This window comes from Salvelinus fontinalis, chromosome 11, assembly GCF_029448725.1.
Source record: "Salvelinus fontinalis isolate EN_2023a chromosome 11, ASM2944872v1, whole genome shotgun sequence".
In the NCBI taxonomy this organism is placed as follows: domain Eukaryota; kingdom Metazoa; phylum Chordata; class Actinopteri; order Salmoniformes; family Salmonidae; genus Salvelinus; species Salvelinus fontinalis.
The window spans coordinates 43,638,975-43,657,757 of NC_074675.1; the positions used below are offsets into that span (position 1 = coordinate 43,638,975).

At 40.5% G+C, this 18,783-nt stretch overlaps 1 protein-coding gene across 5 annotated transcripts; it reads left to right on the plus strand.

Moving 5' to 3' along the window:
- The first annotated feature begins 171 nt into the window (after window positions 1–171).
- LOC129865758 (palmitoyltransferase ZDHHC21-like) lies at window positions 172–17,362 on the plus strand. 5 transcript variants are annotated; one of them, XM_055938763.1, is made up of 9 exons: window positions 179–286; window positions 822–1,022; window positions 1,114–1,212; window positions 1,730–1,841; window positions 2,217–2,355; window positions 3,080–3,196; window positions 4,446–4,489; window positions 4,760–4,938; window positions 16,433–17,362. In XM_055938763.1, the coding sequence occupies exons 2-8, from the start codon at window positions 869–871 to the stop codon at window positions 4,902–4,904; spliced, it is 810 nt and encodes a 269-aa protein (XP_055794738.1). In that variant the 5' UTR covers window positions 179–286; window positions 822–868; the 3' UTR covers window positions 4,905–4,938; window positions 16,433–17,362. The 5 variants fall into 5 exon arrangements, with proteins under 5 accessions (XP_055794740.1, XP_055794738.1, XP_055794737.1 ...); XM_055938762.1 differs by having other exon boundaries at window positions 16,436–17,362; XM_055938765.1 differs by lacking the exon at window positions 16,433–17,362 and having other exon boundaries at window positions 172–235; window positions 4,760–11,919.
- Window positions 17,363–18,783: the final 1,421 nt, after the last annotated feature.

An 18,783-nucleotide genomic window follows, 5' to 3' on the forward strand; every position in this document is an offset into this window, starting at 1 on the left:
AGCTTTTGAAATTATATATATTTTTTGCTTTTGACGTTTGAATATAATTTTTACGAATTGAAATAACACTGCCAGAATAATGTTTTGTGGTCTGGCAAAAAATAAATCTCAAAAAAAGTTCGAACGCAAGTCCAATAGGTGGCAGCAGAACTCATATTTTTGACGGCATATCATTCATCACAGTGTTGCTGCACCTCCACGGAAGTATGTGTGTGCTCAGGGTAAAAGAGCGATTGTAAGTGGGTATCCCTCTGAAGTTTAGCAATACACATCCCCAGCTTGATAGGTATGTGGAGTAACTAAAGTAATGTGATATCTGCATTTTGATCGGTTACTGCTATGCTAACTAGTTATCACCAGGTCTAACGTTAGTTATTTACAAATCAAGTTAAATTTCTAGGAAGACCAAGCCCAGCTAGCTAGCGCGTTAGCTACATGTCAGAATAGCTAGCTAGCAAGGTACAGTAGATAGGCCAACATGTTTAATGTTTCTATATTCTAGTATCTACCTGTATGCTTGGCATGATCTACTTACAGAAAATATGTAGCTGGCTACTAAAGTGTCAGTATGTAAGGTACAATCAGATTGTTTAACCTGTGTAGTTGTGGGTGTGTGTATCTAAGGAGACGTGTTGTGGGGGGTGTACCCTATCTTAATAACTCCTGTACACACCTCAGATAAAAGTCAGAAGAAGTGTATGAGAAAGTGAGATAAAATTGACTGTAAACTCAATGGTTATTGAGAACAGTCTTAACAGGTGCAACCTAACCTATTGATTAACTCTGATCATAAGCTCTAATTTAGCTATCTTTTTCCCCAGGGAGGTTATGACACATTGTCCATCTGTGTCCCAAAGTGACAGGAGCCATGAAGCTTCGGCTGCACTTTGTGATGGACCCCATGGGCTGGTTCTGCACCAGTATGGTTTTCGCCATCTGGCTCTACAACTCCTTCTTCGTCCCCAAGTTGGTGCTACTGCCCCATTTCTATGAGGGGAATATCCCTTGGGCCTTGGTTGTCAGTGAGTATTAATCCCACAGACCAGGTGTTTAGTTCGGTCTGCTTCATCAATGACTTTGACTGCTGTAGTCATCCTCTACCTCTCCTCCTAGGTTACTACTTAGCATCAGCCCTCTGTATGGCTGCACTTTTTAGAGCTTCTACAGCAGATCCTGGCCGACTCCCACCCGACCCTCACATCCCTCACTCAGGTAATTTGACATTCCACAGCCTCTGTCACAAATACTGATATATAATATAAACTGAGTGTACAAAACATTAAGAACACCTTCTCTGCCCATGACACAGACTGGCCGGATGAAAGCTATGATCCCTTATTGATGTCCTCCTCAATCAGTGTAGATGAAGGGGAGGAGACAGGTTAAAGAAGGATTTTAAAGGCTTGAGACAATTGAGACATGGATTGTGTGTGTGCCATTGAAAGGGTGAATGGGCAAGACAAATTATTTAAGTGTCTTTGAACGGGGTACGGTAGTAGGTGCAATAACTTTGTCTAGAACTGCAAAGCTGTTGGGTTTTTCACGCTGAACAGTTTCCTGTGTGTGTCAAGAATGGCCCACCACCCAGGACATCTGGGGACGGGGGGTAACTCAATATTAGGAAGGTGTCCGTAATGTTTTCTACACTCGGGATAAGGTCCACTGATTTGAGGTTTGTTGCCTGGGTCATGGCAAAAGTATAGATTTTGACATGGTTACTTTGTTTCAGAGCGAGAGCAGTGGGAAATGTGTACCAAGTGCAACATGAGGAGACCAAAAAGGTCCCACCACTGCAGCCGTTGTGGCCATTGTGTACGTAGAATGGACCACCACTGTCCATGGTAAGACTACAGACACTTCTATCACTCCCGTAGGACATTCAGCTAAACAAGACAGCTCGTTCTGGGGGGGGGGGGAATTTAGAATTTTCTGTTGCATTAAAAGAGCTGACGGTGATATTGTCAGGGTGTCTTTCACTGAACCGGCCAAGAGAGGGGGACAACTGCACAGTAGTTAGCGCTACACCTCTTCTCTAGCAGCACCCCCAGGATTGCCACATATTTTAAAAATTGATAGACAGTTTATTGAATGGTTTAGGCCGACATATCTGTTTATCTGCTTGGGAAAATGTGCTTGATATTTATTTGCCTAGCTTGTAACCTAGGCATTTGAGCAGTCCTGTAAAATTCATTTGTATCCCTCTTGTCTCCTGGCAGGATCAATAATTGTGTAGGGGAGGACAACCACTGGCTCTTCTTGCAACTCTGTTTTTATACACAGGTCCTCAGTTTGTTCACCCTGGTTCTAGACTTCTGCCAGTTCTATTACTTCCAGCCCTTGACCACATTGGACCAGGTAAAGTCAAGAATGAAAAGTGAGCGCTTTAACGCTAAACTAGAATGAACATTACTGGACAGCTTGGTTTCATGATTTTTTGTTGTTGTAATAGTAATCACAAGGAAGAATTTTGTCATCAACGATTTGGATGACTTTCTAATTCAATTCAAGATTTTCCATATTTCCTTGGAAAGTGTGTAATCAAGCTCTTACAGATAACTGCCTGCCAGACCCCTAAAACCACTCTCCCTTCTATGCCTTGATGATGAACATTTTAATAGAGATGTACATGTACACATTTGCAGCTAAAAGCTGAATTGCAGCATACATAGGCCTTCGTAGGCAAATAAACAAAACAGATATTTTTTAAGTTACTGGTATTTCAGATTTCATCAAACCTTTTTCACAGTTCAGCAGCATTGAGCAGTCTCACAAAGTAGGGCAGGCATAGGGCTGTAGTAATACGTCAGTGAGAGTAGGGAAGGTCCCATTTGACTGGATCGGGTAGATCTGCAACAGAAATGGCCTCGTCTCAGACAACCATGTGCTGTTTTCCTGGGATTTTGCAAGCTTCTGAGCAAAGAATCTGCAGAGATGAGACTCCAAGGTTTGTAAGCCCAGGTCTTTACATGCAGAGTAGGAGGTGTAGATAGGCAGTATGCTGAATATGTGAAAGGAGTACGGGAGTATGTACATGGTGCTGTGAAGTTGACTTTGGCCTCTTCTGGTTGTACTGTCATAGGAGGCATTCATGGCACGTCATGAGCTCGCCCTGATCCGTGTGTCTGCGATCATGGGTCTGGTGATGATCGGAGGCATGAGCAGCCTCTTCTATACTCAGATGGCTGGCATCCTGACAGTGAGTCAAATCTCCTGTTTATTTGGATCTCCATTAGCTTTTGCAGAAGCAGCAGCTACTCTTCCTACTGTCTCTTGTTAGAAAATTGTAGTCAAGAAAATATCAACGTATTTGTTATGTATCAAAGTAGCATGTTATGCACTGTTTACACTGCCCATTTCATGCAACCTAGTTCTTTTCTAATTCCGATGTATGCCAATCTGCCTCAATTCCATTCCCTGGGTGTGCTACTCAATCCAGATTCTTAGATATTGTTACTGGAGTAGTGGGAATATTAGGATGTGTTGGTGAACTTTACCGTGTCCTTGACTGTCATGACTCCTTACCAGATGAGCCCTCACCTTTAACCTCTGTGAGTGGATTGACAGGATGTAATGCACCAGCACCAAGGTGTAATAGACTTAACAGCTTACATGTGAGCCCAGCTGCGTTAAACCGTCTTATCTGGAGTGCTAAGTCTTTATTTCTATTACTGTCCCTCTGGGTAAACGTGGGGCCTTCTCGTAGCCACACAGACTTTTTCTACTTGATGACATTAAGGGATTGGGGCCTTGAAGGCCTAGTTAGTTTCGTACTTGTCTTGTTGCACAGACCCATGATCAAGCTTAGTAACAGATTTGGTGATTGGCCAAATCCCTACACGTTCAGGTCTCAATGTATAGGTGCATGTCACCAGAGGCCATAGGTTATTTTCAGACAACAAATCCTATAGTAAGGAAGGGAATTGCAGGATGTTGATCAGTTGTTTGTTGTTCACAGAGAAAAACAACCTTTCAGGAATACGTTAAGATGATAACAGCATGTTAACAATTGACAATAACTATGGATAGTCATGTGCTAGTTAGGCTATTTTCTTGTTGATGAAACACGTAGAAATGTCCTTTTCAGAAAACAACTTAATTTGGAAACCTGGGCCTCACAGCACGGGTGGGCAGGTGCATTAATGTCTCCTAATTAGCATGTGGTGTGTTATCTGTTTGGTGTCGCGCTTTGTGTGTAAGGCGTCCATTTGAGGAGATTTACCTGGCTAATTAGTACACATGCAAATATATATTCCAGGACAGCCTGTGATCATGCAAATTACATTTTAGTAATTTAGCGGACGCTCTTATCCAGAGTGACTTACAGGAGCAATTAGTGTTAAGTTCCTTGTTCAAGGGCACATCGGCAGATTTCTTAGCCACCCTACTCAAAGATGTGAAATCTATCAATGTTTAAACTATGTTCCTCTTGTGTTACCGCCTAACAGGACACCACCACCATTGAGAAAATGTCTCACTTCTCAAATGAAATGTAAGTAGCATGGGTTTGTTCCTTTGAGCTGCCTTTAATACAAGGGACAAGAAAATAATTTGCCGGGCTCTGGACAGCTTCTTCAGGTTCCGATTTTACTTATCTGATTGGACACAATTTGTCCAGCTAGTTGACAAGTCATTGCAGTACCATTAAGTTGAATTAGGTGTTCCACAAGGTTCAGTGTTGGTACCTCTGTTTTTCCATTTTGGGCCCATTCAGACTTGAGATCTGTGCGCACGCTTGTGCACATTATTTTCTCTTTCACAGAGGTGGGTCTGGTGGTGGGTCAAAGAAATCCTGGCAGCGGACTCTGGCCGAGGTGTTTGGCACTACCTGGAAAATCCTGTGGTTCATCCCGTTGAGGAGCAGGCAACCACTGACCTTTCCCCACCACTTCCGCAGTCATGTGTAGATAAGTGGAGCTCTGTCCCACTTCAGTCCAGACGGTAGGCTGCCATCTCCGACAGAGAATACACTATGCACACTCTCAGCACCCCCCACCTGCCTTCACCTCCCTGTTTTGTGCCAGCTAAGCTGGTTGGTAGTATTGGTTGGCCAGTGGATACCTTTTCGTCTTTTCCTAAAGGAATCACATTGAAAGTGCTTGAACTGGGTCACAAACTTCTGCCACAGTCGAGAGACATTTTACCAAGTGCAACCTAATGCCCTCCCTTATACTTAATACTAGGGGCTCCATTGTTCTCTGTTGTTACATTGAGGGAACCACTTTAAGGGGAAATTGTTTTTTAAAGGAAACTTTGACAAAAGGGAAATCCCTAAGAACTACAAGTTGATTGTAGGGCCATGTAGACCTTCAAACGATGCTAACTCTAACTCAATAGCCAATAGACAGCCAATTAAAAAATATATATAATTTGTGCCTTCTTCTTGGGACTTATGGTCCATTCATGTGTCATAAATCAACAGTTTCTGCTGTTGTCTGGTGGGCTGTGGCCTGTTGTTTTCAAGATAAAAAATGAAATTTTTTAGTCAATCTCCCAAGTGGTTTGTATACTTGCCTTTTACAGAAGGCTATACAAGTAATTATTTTGGTTAGAAGTTGGATATCAAGTGGTGGGCAAATTGGTTTGTGGATTGCTATAAAAAAGAGTAGTTCCATGATTGAACTGCATTCCATAATGATATTGTAAAAGAGTTCCTCTGCGTGACTTTTTTACCCATATTTTTTAAAGAATGTGTTATGATGCTCCTACCAAAAAGAAATGCCACTAGTAACACCTGATTTGAACGATGTTATAATGCCTCGTACAGAAGGTAAACTTAAAGTTGCCATGAAACTCATTATGTGTCGCATCTTTGATAATTGCTCCATGAACTTTTTTATGAAGGGTTTGAAGGAGAATTTACTCACCTGGCTAAATAAAGTTATATTATATTCTATTATTATTATATTATGCGCTGAAACACAAGGTTTAGTGTACCACAGATCAGGGGTGCAACTTCCACTGGGGACGGGGGGGGGGACATACCACCCCCCCGACACATACTGAAGTTGCATTTTCCCCCCCCCCCATTTTATAATTGGAATGTGATACAAAACGAGGTAACGGTGGGCTTTAGGACCGTGCGACGCCTCCGAGCGGTCGGATCGGTTGTTTGGAGTGTTTATCATACCTCATTTTTTTTATTTTTATCTAATAATAATAATGTCCCCCCACTTCTAAAACCCAACGTTGTGCCCATGCCACAGAAATATGGTAGAGACCGGCAATGAAGGAGACCTTTGCTTGCAACATGACTGTCTGTCATGCATCATTTTTCCATAAACTAGCGTGACGCCTAATAATATCTATAATGTCATCCTTATGACAGTGTTACGCAGGCCTTATGACAGTTACGCAGGCCTTATGACAGTTACGCGGGCCTTATGACAGTTACGCAGGCCTTATGATAGTATTATGCAGGCCTTATGACAGGGTTCAAGTAAAGCGTTACCCAAATATCTTACTGTCAAAGTTGGTAGTTGAATTTCTTAGCCGTCGCAACTCAGTTGCACTGTTTGTTTCTGTAGTTCAGTTGGTAGAGCATGGCACTTGCAATGCCAGGATAGTGGGTACAATTCCCGGGACACCCGTACGTAAAATGTATGCACGCATGACTGTAAGTCACTTTGGATTAGGCGTCTGCTAACTGGTATATATTTTATTTATTATATAGTATAAATAAATAAAAAAGTACAAATGTGTGCACTATTCACATACTGTACCTTACAAAATTGGTTGATAGATAGCTAATTACGTATCGAGCTACAGGGCTTTAACAACCAACTATGACTTATTTTGTATCAACAGTGGTAACCGTGTCTTTATCTTCCACTTTCATTACCATCAATTAGACAAACATCACAGAGTCTTTGTTCATCCATTTTAAAAACATTTTTGCTTCTTGCTTTTTCAAACCTCCACACTGCCTAAAGCCAAATGATTTAACCTTACCAATGACCACAGACTAAGACTAAAAATGTCACAATGAACTGTATCAACATTAATTTCAGGGTATACCAAATAGATGTATTTATATTTATCTGCTGTTGTACACTTGGTTGTAACATTGTTCATAAATCCTCCTCCTACTAAATATACACTGATATACTGTACCTCTGTGTATTTTTTTGTACACATTCCACTTTATTTTTCTACTCAAGTTTTCTTTTGTTTTTATGTACATGTTTTCATGACTGTTGAGTCGATTTACTTTTGATAATTTGAATGTATGATACTAACTTTGAGTTTTCTGAACCTAGTGTGACTTAATTAACCCTATCAGTCCCGAGACCCCAGCAAAAATTTGATTTAAATGTATCTGCATGTACAACCCTTATGTTATCAGGGCTACAAGTAGAAAACAAAACTATTTGACATAAATAGTTGCATTCATGAGTTTTATTGACAAATGTAAAAAAATAAATGATAATAATCATCCAAAGCAAAAAGCTGATATAAATGAATGTATATGAACACTGTAAGTGCAGAAATTGTTTGCTTACTGGGAAATTAATATCCAACTCATCAGTGACAACTCTTTGGAGTTTGATAGCAACTATGAGCTTGTTACAGTAGTATAGACACTATGCCCTGGGATTTCCTATGATCTTCTATGTAGAAGAACCCCTTAGCTTCTAATGACTCTTGTGTAACATGTGGGCATCACAGAGCAAAACATTTTACACGTGCGTGTTTGTAAGAGTTTTGGCTTTTCATGGGCAGCTTTCAATCGTTTTTATAGCTCAAACTATTCGGACTCATTTTTGTAAAAAGAACCGGTCCGAGCCCCCTCGGGATCCGCCCTTGTCTCACAACACAGCTCTAGTCAGCCCCTGTTAATCACACAGACTTCTGGTATCTACGGATGCAGAAGAAATAGATTAAACCAATGGTGAAACCCAGAAGTCTGTAGCTCAAACACAATATGTTTAAAAGGGTCTAGAAGTCCAAAACGCCCCGGGCTTTACGGTGGGACTCATTAGGTTAGTGGAATCTCAGAACACTGTTTATGTTAGTATCAAGACATTGATTGATGTTGACTTGTTTTCATGTTAATTGTGAGGACAGCTGCTGTCAATTGTCTGTCATACTTGTAGTTTCTTTGATTGTTCGTAAATGGTAGTGGACACTGAATTCTTTCTTTTTTATAACAATATTGTCTTTCATTTTAATTTCCTGGTTGGCATTGTGTTGATTTGTATGTTTTATACTTCATACTTTCTTCATCATATAGTATGCATTATATATAGGATAAGGGGAATGTTAATGTTGCATTAATGCAAAGTACATGTTTTTCGTTTACACTTGAAGTATCTGTCAATGCATTGCACATCACCAATAGGAGTTCTACCAACAACTGTCTTGAACCATAGATGTATTTAAAAAAAAATATTTGTTAACACTGCAACTGTTGCTTACAGAATCACCAACCTACTTTGGCGTCTAACAAGGGCCTTTTGTGAGGATCTGTATCCTCACTATGTCCCACAGGGCTCAGTGCTGAGTCCCCTGCTGTTCTCCATGTACAGTGCCTTCAGAAAGTATCACACCCCGGGACTTTACAAAGTGGGATTCAATAATTGTCTTTTTTTTTGTCAACGATCTACACAAAATACTCTGTCAAACTGGGGGAAAAAGTATACCATTTGTATAAATAAAAAAATTGATATATAATAGAAAATAATAATAAAACTGTAATATCTTGCTTAGATAAGTATTCAACCCCCTGAGTTAATACATGTTAGAATCACCTTTGTCATTGATTACAGCTGTGAGTCCTTCTGGGTAAGTCTCTTAGAGCTTTCCACACCTTGATTCTGCAACATTTGCCCATTTTGTTATTTTCAAAATTCTTTAAGCACTGTCAAATTAGTTATTGATCATTGCTTGACAACCATTTTCAGGTCTTGCCATAAATTTTACTACAGATTTAAGTCAAAACTGTAACTCAGCCACTCAGGAACATTCACTGTCTATTTGGTAAACAACTCCAGAGTAGATTTGGGCTTGTGTTTTAGATTATTGTCCTGCAAAAAGGTGAATTCATCTCCCAGTGTCTGGTGGAAAGCAGACTGAACCAGGTTTTCCTCTAGGATTTTGCCTGTGCTTAGCTCCATCCCCATTTCTTTTTTTATATTGAAAAACTCCCCAGTCCTTAACCATTACAAGCATACCCATAACATGATGCAGCCACCATTATGCTTGAACATATGGATACTGGTTCTCAGTAATGCGTTGTATTGGATTTGTCCCAAACATAACACTTTTTGTTCAGGACAAAAAGTTAATTGCTTTGCCAAATGTTATGCACTGTTACTTTAGTGCCTTGTTAAAACCAGATGCATGTTTTGAAATCTTTTTTTATTCTGAGCAGGCTTCCTTCTTTTCACTCTTTAAATTAGGTAAGTATTGTGGAGTAACTACAATGTTGTTGATCCATCCTCAGTTTTCTCCCATCACAGCCATTAAACTCTGTAACTGTTTTGAAGTCACCATTGGCCTCTTGGTGAAATCCCTGAGCGTTTTCCTTCATCTCCAGCAACTGAGTTAGGAAGGCCGCCTGTATCTTTGTAGTGACTGGGTGTATTGATACACCATCCAAAGTGTAATTAATAACTTCATCATGCTCAATGTCTATTATTTTTGTAGTTATTTTTACCCATCTACCACTAGGTGCCCTTCTTTGTGAGGCATTGGTAAACCTCCCTGGTCTTTGTGGTTTAATCTGTGTTTGAAATGTACTGCTCGACTGAGGGATCCTACAGATAATTGTATGTGTGTGCGACGGAGATGAGGTAGTCAATGAAAAAAATTATAATAATGTTAACCACTTATTACACACAATGAGTCCATGCATCTTATGTCCCTTGTTAAGCACACATTTACTCCTGAACTTATTTAGGCTTTAGGTATTCAACAAAGGGGTTGAATACTTATTGACTGAAGACATTTGGTCCCGTGTGGCTCAGTTGGTAGAGCATGGCGCTTGCAACGCCAGGGTTGTGGGTTCAATTCCCACGGGGGGACCAGGATGAATATGTATGAACTTTCCAAATTTGTAAGTCGCTCTGGATAAGAGCGTCTGCTAAATGACTTAAATGTAATGTAAATGTAATTTCAGCTTTAGATTTTTTATTAATTTGTAAACATTTCAAGAAGCAGAATTCCACTTTGACATTATGGGGTGTAGTGTGTAGGCCAGTAACACAAAATCTAAATGTAATCCATTTTAAAACCAGGCTGTAACACAACAAAATGTGGAAAAAGTAGGGGGTGTGAATACTTTCTGAAGTCACTGTAGGGGCCAATTCTGACCAAACCCTCCCCCCTAACTTAATCACTTGTGATGGTGTGTTGTCTTATGTCATGTAATGTACCAGTTCTGCTGTAGTCATTGGACTTCCTACTACTGCACTCCATTATGTGCCTTGATGTTGAGATTTTGCACTTTTTATTTTGTTTTGGTAAGGAAATTGGCATTAACATTTGCCATTGACATGGATCTACTTAAATGTTTTATTTTATTTTGTTGTTTAACCTCCTTATTAGAATCAACTTTTAATAACTTGCTCTAGATAAGAGTACCTCCGCCTGAATGACTAAAATGTAGGAAAAACTAGCAAGGAGAGACCACGTTAAGTCTATTGTAGTTTAAAATCGAATTTAATTGGCATAGATGAGTCACGCACGTTCAAAGATAAACATTTACACATTGTTTGCTGCTCTTATATTTAAAAAATAAGCTGTAATATTCCACGGTTAGAGATTTCAGCTTGAAGGACCAAAGTTGTGCTGACTCGTACGTTTTGTTATTTGATTCTCATTAGGCCTTTTGTGCGGCAACAACTTTTGTTTCTCAGTGTAATTAGGGAGAATGCATGTGTTGTGCATATAGCATTTCTATCTTCCTGACTGTTGTGTAATGAATTGGACTCTAACCGGACATCAAGACATACACTTGGGGGATGTATTAGAATTTATAGAGGCTTGAAGCTTAATAAGCTTTTGTCCTCAAGAGGTTGCAATAAGCTGGAATTGAGTTTAACTGTATCTCAATTACTCTACTCAATGCTGATGTCTCCATACACAACATAATATATATATATTTAAAGGAAATGTCTCTAAGATGTTGATGGGCCACCTATACGCCATTACAGTTTTTTTTATTGCACTCATACATATACTGAACAAAAATATAAATGCAACAATTTCAACGATTTTACTGAGTTACAGTTCATATAGGGAAATCAGTCAATTGAAGTTAATTAATTAGGCCCTAATCTATGGATTTCACATGACTGGGCCGGGGCGCAGCCATGGGTAGGCCTGGGAGGGTATAGGCCCACCCACTTGGGAGCCAGGCCCAACCAATCAGAATTAGTTTTGCCCACAAAAGGGCTTTATTACAAACAGAAATACTCCTCAGTTTCATCAGCTGTCCGGTTGACTGGTCTCCGACAATCCCGCAGGTGAAGAAGCCGGATGTGGAGGTACTGGGCTGGCGTGGTTACACATGATCTGCGGTTGTGAGGCCGGTTGGACGTACTGCCAAATTCTCTAGAGAAATTAACATTCAGTTCTTTGGCAACAGCTCTGGTGGACATTCCTGCAGCCAGCATACCAATTGCACGCTCCCTGAACACTTGAGACATCTGTGGCTTTGTGTTTTGTGACAAAACTGCACATTTTAGAGTGGCCTTTTATTATCCCCAAAAGTTTTTTTTTAATTGTTGAGTTCAAATATCTTTTGGGAACATGTAAGGAGAGAAATAATGTGAAGTTAATGTACAAATCTTGAATATTAATTTATCTGGGTTATAATATATACATTTTATTTTACCATATGTTTTAATCATGGGGAATATAAATGCTGCCAAGAGTTATTATCATGTATTAAATAAATGGTGTAACAAAGTTCTGAAATGGGTTTTATTGTTGTTTCTTACGTGATCATTTCTGTACAGCAGGGGTGGTCGACTGCTCCTCCTGGAGAGCTCCTGGGTGTGCAGGCTTTCACTCCAACCCTGCTAAAACACACCTGGTTCTACTAATCACTTACTCAATCAGGTGTTGGAATAAGGTTGGAGCAAAAGCCTGCACACCCAAAGACATTGAGGAAGGATAAACTTAACAGACCTCTTGTCTTGGTCACACAATGTGTTTCCAGTCTCTGCTGGCAAGGCCGATAATGCCCTCTCCTGGCCATTAACCCCTGTACGTTCAGTAAAACAGGCTGGCCATTAACCCCTGTACGTTCAGTAAAACAGGCTGGCCATTAACCCCTGTACGTTCAGTAAAACAGGCTGGCCATTAACCCCTGTACGTTCAGTAAAACAGGCTGGCCATTAACCCCTGTACGTTCAGTAAAACAGGCTGGCCATTAACCCCTGTACGTTCAGTAAAACAGGCTGGCCATTAACCCCTGTACGTTCAGTAAAACAGGCTGGCCATTAACCCCTGTACGTTCAGTAAAACAGACTGGCCATTAACCCCTGTACGTTCAGTAAAACAGGCTGGCCATTAACCCCTGTACGTTCAGTAAAACAGGCTGGCCATTAACCCCTGTACGTTCAGTAAAACAGGCTGGCCATTAACCCCTGTACGTTCAGTAAAACAGGCTGGCCATTAACCCTTGTACATTCAGTAGAGCAGGCTGGCCATTAACCCTTGTACATTCAGTAGAGCAGGCTGGCCATTAACCCTTGTACATTCAGTAGAGCAGGCTGGCCATTAACCCTTGTACATTCAGTAGAGCAGGCTGGCCATTAACCCTTGTACATTCAGTAGAGCAGGCTGGCCATTAACCCTTCTACGTTCAGTAGAGCAGGCTGGCCGTTAACCCCTGTACATTCAGTAGAGCAGGCTGGCCGTTAACCCTTGTACATTCAGTAGAGCAGGCTGGCCGTTAACCCTTGTACATTTAGTAGAGCAGGCTGGCCATTAACCGTTCTACGTTCAGTAGAGCAGGCTGGCCGTTAACCCTTCTACGTTCAGTAGAGCAGGCTGGCCGTTAACCCTTCTACGTTCAGTAGAGCAGGCTGGCCGTTAACCCTTGTACGTTCAGTAGAGCAGGCTGGCCATTAACCCTTCTACATTCAGTAGAGCAGGCTGGCCGTTGACCCCTGTACATTCAAGCTCTTAAATGTCTATGTCATGATCTTCCTGGTTATTTAAATGAAGTATACATAAAAATAGATAATGTAATTATCTATAAAGCTGTTATGTCACATGTATGTAGTGGTTATAGGTGTGTGATGTAGTTATGACTGACTGTTCACTGTTTGAATGACTTCATACGTAAGATGACCATGGTGTAACTATGGTGTCCTAAAATTCAATAAAATAATACGTGGGTCCTCCTACATTGTCCGTTGTCCCTATCCCCCAGGTCCAAACAGCTCAATGAAGTGTTCATAATGTGTGCATGATCCGTGAATTTCATTTATGCCACCATTATGCCACCATTATGCCACCATTATGCCACCATTATGCCACCATTATGCCACCATTGTTGGTGGCAACATGTATGGCACACGTTCCTCGCAAACTCTGATGACTTGTGCCTTTTGGATGTCCCTAGCAATTTCTGTCTTTTAAATTTACAAAGTTAAATGTTTCATACTTAAGTGTATGGGTACTGTGGGGCTATTCTCTAATCCAGTGACATTACAATGTACCTTACTGTTTTATTTTTTCTGACTAAATCTTTCCTTTTTGTTTATTTCTAAATGTTTTATTTACTTTAGGAAATAACAGGTGCAAACTTTGTACCTAGTGCAAAAATGTTTTTAAAAAGTCTGGGCCCAAGAAGACTTGACATTTAGCAGACGCTCTTATCCAGAGCGATTAAGTGAGTCCATACATTTCTGTACTGGTCCCCCGTGGGAATCAAACCCACAACCCTGGCGTTGCAAGTGCCATGCTCTACCTACTGAGCCACACGGGACCAGACAAATCCCTTTGTGAATTAGTATTCAGATAATGACATGGATTTTTAACCATCAACCAATTAAACTTTGGTGTAACATTGACATTGAAACATACCCTATATAACCATGCTTAGACATGTCCACATATGTTGTGTATGTCTGAGTGAACTTACAAAGTCACTGATGAAGATGAGATGGGCCTACTTCTTACCCATCACGAGTGGTCGATGCCAATGGCATATTTCTTTAAGTAATTACATGATATGAAAATGTTCTACCTAGAGTCCATGTTAAATTATTTCCTTAATCTCTGGCCCTGCTTCGTCAAGTGGACTAATTAAACAAGTGGGCCACCTGTTACCAGTACAGGAGAGGACATCTGGCTGAACAAAGGAAACAATTATAGGCTTGATATAAACATAACTAAAGTGTGGAGGATGCAAGCCATGTCTACGTAGAGCTTTATTAGGAGTATGATTGGAGGCATTACTGCCACAAATGGCTCTGCTCCATTTCACCGCACCTAGATTAGGATTAAGTATGTGATAGACATGTCAAACATCTTTACATTTTTTAAATTGGTAATTAATCGCAGACAGTCTTTTTTTTTTTTTTTTTTTTTTTTACTTCAGGTCCCTTTGTTTCCAGGTGGGTCATGTTTAATCCAAGCCTATATGACAAATGCTGGGCAGCTCTCTGTCTGCTTGCCAAATAATTATGGCATAGAAACGGCTGGTGATACTTTGCTAATAGAATTTATGATGTGCTCTTTATTTCCGTTGGTAAACAAAAAAACTTCCAAAACATGTACTACACATAAAAATGTTTTGGTCAGTTTAATTTATCTACAATATGCATCTAGTAGTGTGTTGGAATTGCCTTAGGACATTCATTATATTTCCAACAATGTTTTATTAATTCTAACACAGTTATCTTCAAAGCAAATCATAGCCAAAACAACCAACATGTCGCATCTCCATAAAAATGAAACATTTTGTGCCTTCTCACATAAGAGCAACCACATAGAACTTTCCATGCCCAGCATGAATGTCAGAGGTTCAAAAGTATATCCACAAACCTGCAATCTTTAAAATGCCAATTGCTACTTGACAGAAAATGTGTGATTTAATCAACTGTTTTTTATGTAGGACACAATGTTTACTTGATACCAGTTGTTTTGAATCACATTCATTGAGGTGCAGTAAAAGGTTATGTGGTTTTAAATGGGTTTCTTCTTCAATACTGTGTCTCCATTAGCAGGTGGTGTGACATGGGGAATGTATGTGGTTTTTGTAGTGTCTAGGGTGGTTGGAAGGTTTAGGGGGTTTATTAGAGTAGTTGGGTTTATGTTTAGTATAGAAGTCTAGCTGTGTCTATGGTTGCCTGAAGGGTTCTCAATCAGAGACAGATGTCATTAATTGTCTCTGATTGGGAGCCATATTTAAGGCAGCCATAGGCACTAGGGTTTTGTGGGTAATTGTCTGTGTTGCATGTTTGCACTTAGTCTTTTGATAGCTTCACGTTCGTCTGTTTGTTGTTTTGTTTCGTTGTCCTTCTTCCAATTAAAGAGAAGATGTATTTTCCACACGCTGCGCCTTGGTCCTCTCTCTCTCCCATTGACGATCGTGACAATTCTTCAATACTGTGTCTCCATTAGCAGGTGGTTCTAAAAGTGGGGTTTCTTCTTCAATACTGTGTCTCCATTAGCAGGTGGTTCTAAAAGTGGGGTTTCTTCTTCAATACTGTCTCTCCATTAGCAGGTGGTACTAAAAGTGGGGTTTCTTCTTCAATACTGTGTCTCCATTAGCAGGTGGTTCTAAAAGTGGGGTTTCTTCTTCATTACTGTGTCTCCATTAGTAGGTGGTTTTAAAAGTGGGGTTTCTTCTTCAATACTGTGTCTCCATTAGCAGGTGGTACTAAAAGTGGGGTTTCTTCTTCAATACTGTGTCTCCATTAGCAGGTGGTTCTAAAAGTGGGGTTTCTTCTTCATTACTGTGTCTCCATTAGTAGGTGGTTTTAAAAGCGGGGTTTCTTCTTCAATACTGTGTCTCCATTAGCAGGTGGTTCTAAAAGTGGGGTTTCTTCATCATTACTGTGTCTCCAATTGTAGGTGGTTTTAAAAGTGGGGTTTCTTCTTCAATACTGTGTCTCCATTAGCAGGTGGTTCTAAAAGTGGGGTTTCTTCATCATGACTGTGTCTCCATTAGCAGGTGGTTCTAAAAGTGGGGTTTCTTCATCATGACTGTGTCTCCATTAACAGGTAATTCTAAAAGTGGGGTTTCTTCTTCAATACTGTGTCTCCATTAGCAGGTGGTACTAAAAGTGGGGTTTCTTCTTCATTACTGTGTCTCCATTAGCAGGTGGTACTAAAAGTGGGGTTTCTTCTTCAATACTGTGTCTCCATTAGCAGGTGGTACTAAAAGTGGGCTTTCTTCTTCATTACTGTGTCTCCATTAGCAGGTGGTTCTAAAAGTGGGGTTTCTTCTTCAATACTGTGTCTCCATTAGCAGGTGGTTCTAAAAGGAGGAGGCTGAAGAAATTCGGCTTGTCACCAAAAGCACTCACAAACTTCTACAGATGCACAATCGAGAGCATCCTGTCGGGCTGTATCACCGGCTGGTACGGCAACTGCTCCGCCCACAACCGTAAGGCTCTCCAGAGGGTAGTGAGGTCTGCACAACGCATCACCGGGGGCAAACTACCTGCCCTCCAGGACACCTACACCACCCGATGTCACAGGAAGGCCATAAAGATCATCAAGGACAACAACCACCCGAGTCACTGCCTGTTCACCCCGCTATCATCCAGAAGGCGAGGTCAGTACAGGTGCATCAAAGCAGGGACCGAGAGACTGAAAAACAGCTTCTATCTCAAGGCCATCAGACTGTTAAACAGCCACCACTAACATTTAGCGGCCGCTGCCAACATACTGACTCAACTCCAGCCACTTTAATAATGGGAATTGATGGAAATTATGTAAAAATGTATCACTAGCCACTTTAAACAATGCCACTTAATATAATGTTTACATACCCTACATTACTCATCTCATATGTATATGTATATACTGTACTGTATATCATCCACTGCATCTTACCATCTTTATGTAACACATGTATCACTAGCCACTTTAAACTATGCCACTTTATGTTTACATACCCTACATTACTCATCTCATATGTATAGACTGTACACTATACCATCTACTGCATCTTGCCTATGGCGTTCCGTACCATCACTCATTCATATATCTTTATGTACATATTCTTTATCCCTTTACACTTGTGTGTATAAGGTAGTAGTTGTGGAATTGTTAGGTTAGATTACTTGTTGGTTATTACTGCATTGTCGGAACTAGAAGCACAAGCATTTCACTACACTCGCATTAACATCTGCTAACCATGTGTATGTGACAAATAAAATTTGATTTGATTTAAGTGGGGTTTCTTCTTCATTACTGTGTCTCCATTAGCAGGTGGTTCTAAAAGTGGGGTTTCTTCTTCATTACTGTGTCTCCATTAGCAGGTGGTTCTAAAAGTGGGGTTTCTTCTTCATTACTGTGTCTCCATTAGCAGGTGGTTCTAAAAGTGGGGTTTCTTCTTCAATACTGTGTCTCCATTAGCAGGTGGTTCTAAAAGTGGGGTTTCTTCTTCATTACTGTGTCTCCATTAGCAGGTGGTTCTAAAAGTGGGGTTTCTTCTTCATTACTGTGTCTCCATTAGCAGGTGGTACTAAAAGTGGGGTTTCTTCTTCAATACTGTGTCTCCATTAGCAGGTGGTTCTAAAAGTGGGGTTTCTTCATTACCGTGTCTCCATTAGCAGGTGGTACTAAAAGTGGGGTTTCTTTTTCATTACTGTGTCTCCATTAGCAGGTGGTTCTAAAAGTGGGGTTTCTTCATTACCGTGTCTCCATTAGCAGGTGGTACTAAAAGTGGGGTTTCTTCATTACCGTGTCTCCATTAGCAGGTGGTTCTAAAAGTGAGGTTTCTTCATTCATTACCGTGTCTCCATTAGCAGGTGGTAATAAAAGTGGGGTTTCTTCTTCATTACTGTGTCTCCATTAGCAGGTGGTTCTAAAAGTGGGGTTTCTTCTTCATTACTGTGTCTCCATTAGCAGGTGGTTGGAATGTCCCTCCTCCCAACTCTAGCAGCTGTAGCAGAACCACTTTCTGGACTGGTCAGTGAAGGTATTGATTTGGCATATTGATTTTCACATTAGATGTCATTGTAGTTGAAAAAAAGAGTGTAGAAATCCAATTAAAGCAGGATCTCCAAACAGTTAAGCCTAATCCAATCAAGACTACGAAATCTATCGATTTTTCGTTCCAAATCAATAAAGCGCGTGGTGCGTGCCGACTGTCGACCCTTCAGTGTGTGTGAGCGTGGTCCTTTACTTTCCTTTCTGCCGGCCTGAACCACATGAACAAGCCTAAGCAACTAGGCTATGCTCTTTCAATAAATCAACTTTTATAACTTGTATTTCCATGTTTCATGATGTATGTCCTATGTTTTTGCTGCCTGCACAAGTGGCCTTGTGCCATAAAGTATTTTCATAGGGCAGATACCATTTATTTGGTCAGTGTTTCCCAGGGGACCCTAATTAGGAAGGGACATGACAAATAGTATAATAGCAGCCATAGACCTCTTCAGCGGTCATCACTAGGTACCACAGCCACAAAGTCATAATTATGGCTAAACCCTGCCTATTTCTTAAAATCTGATTTTAAACCAAACCCTAACCTTAACCGCGCTGCTAACCTTATGCCTAATCCTAACCTTAAATGACGTTTTTATGAATTTTTATAATATAGACAATTTTGATGTTGTGGCTGTGGTAACTAGTCATAACCCTGTTCAG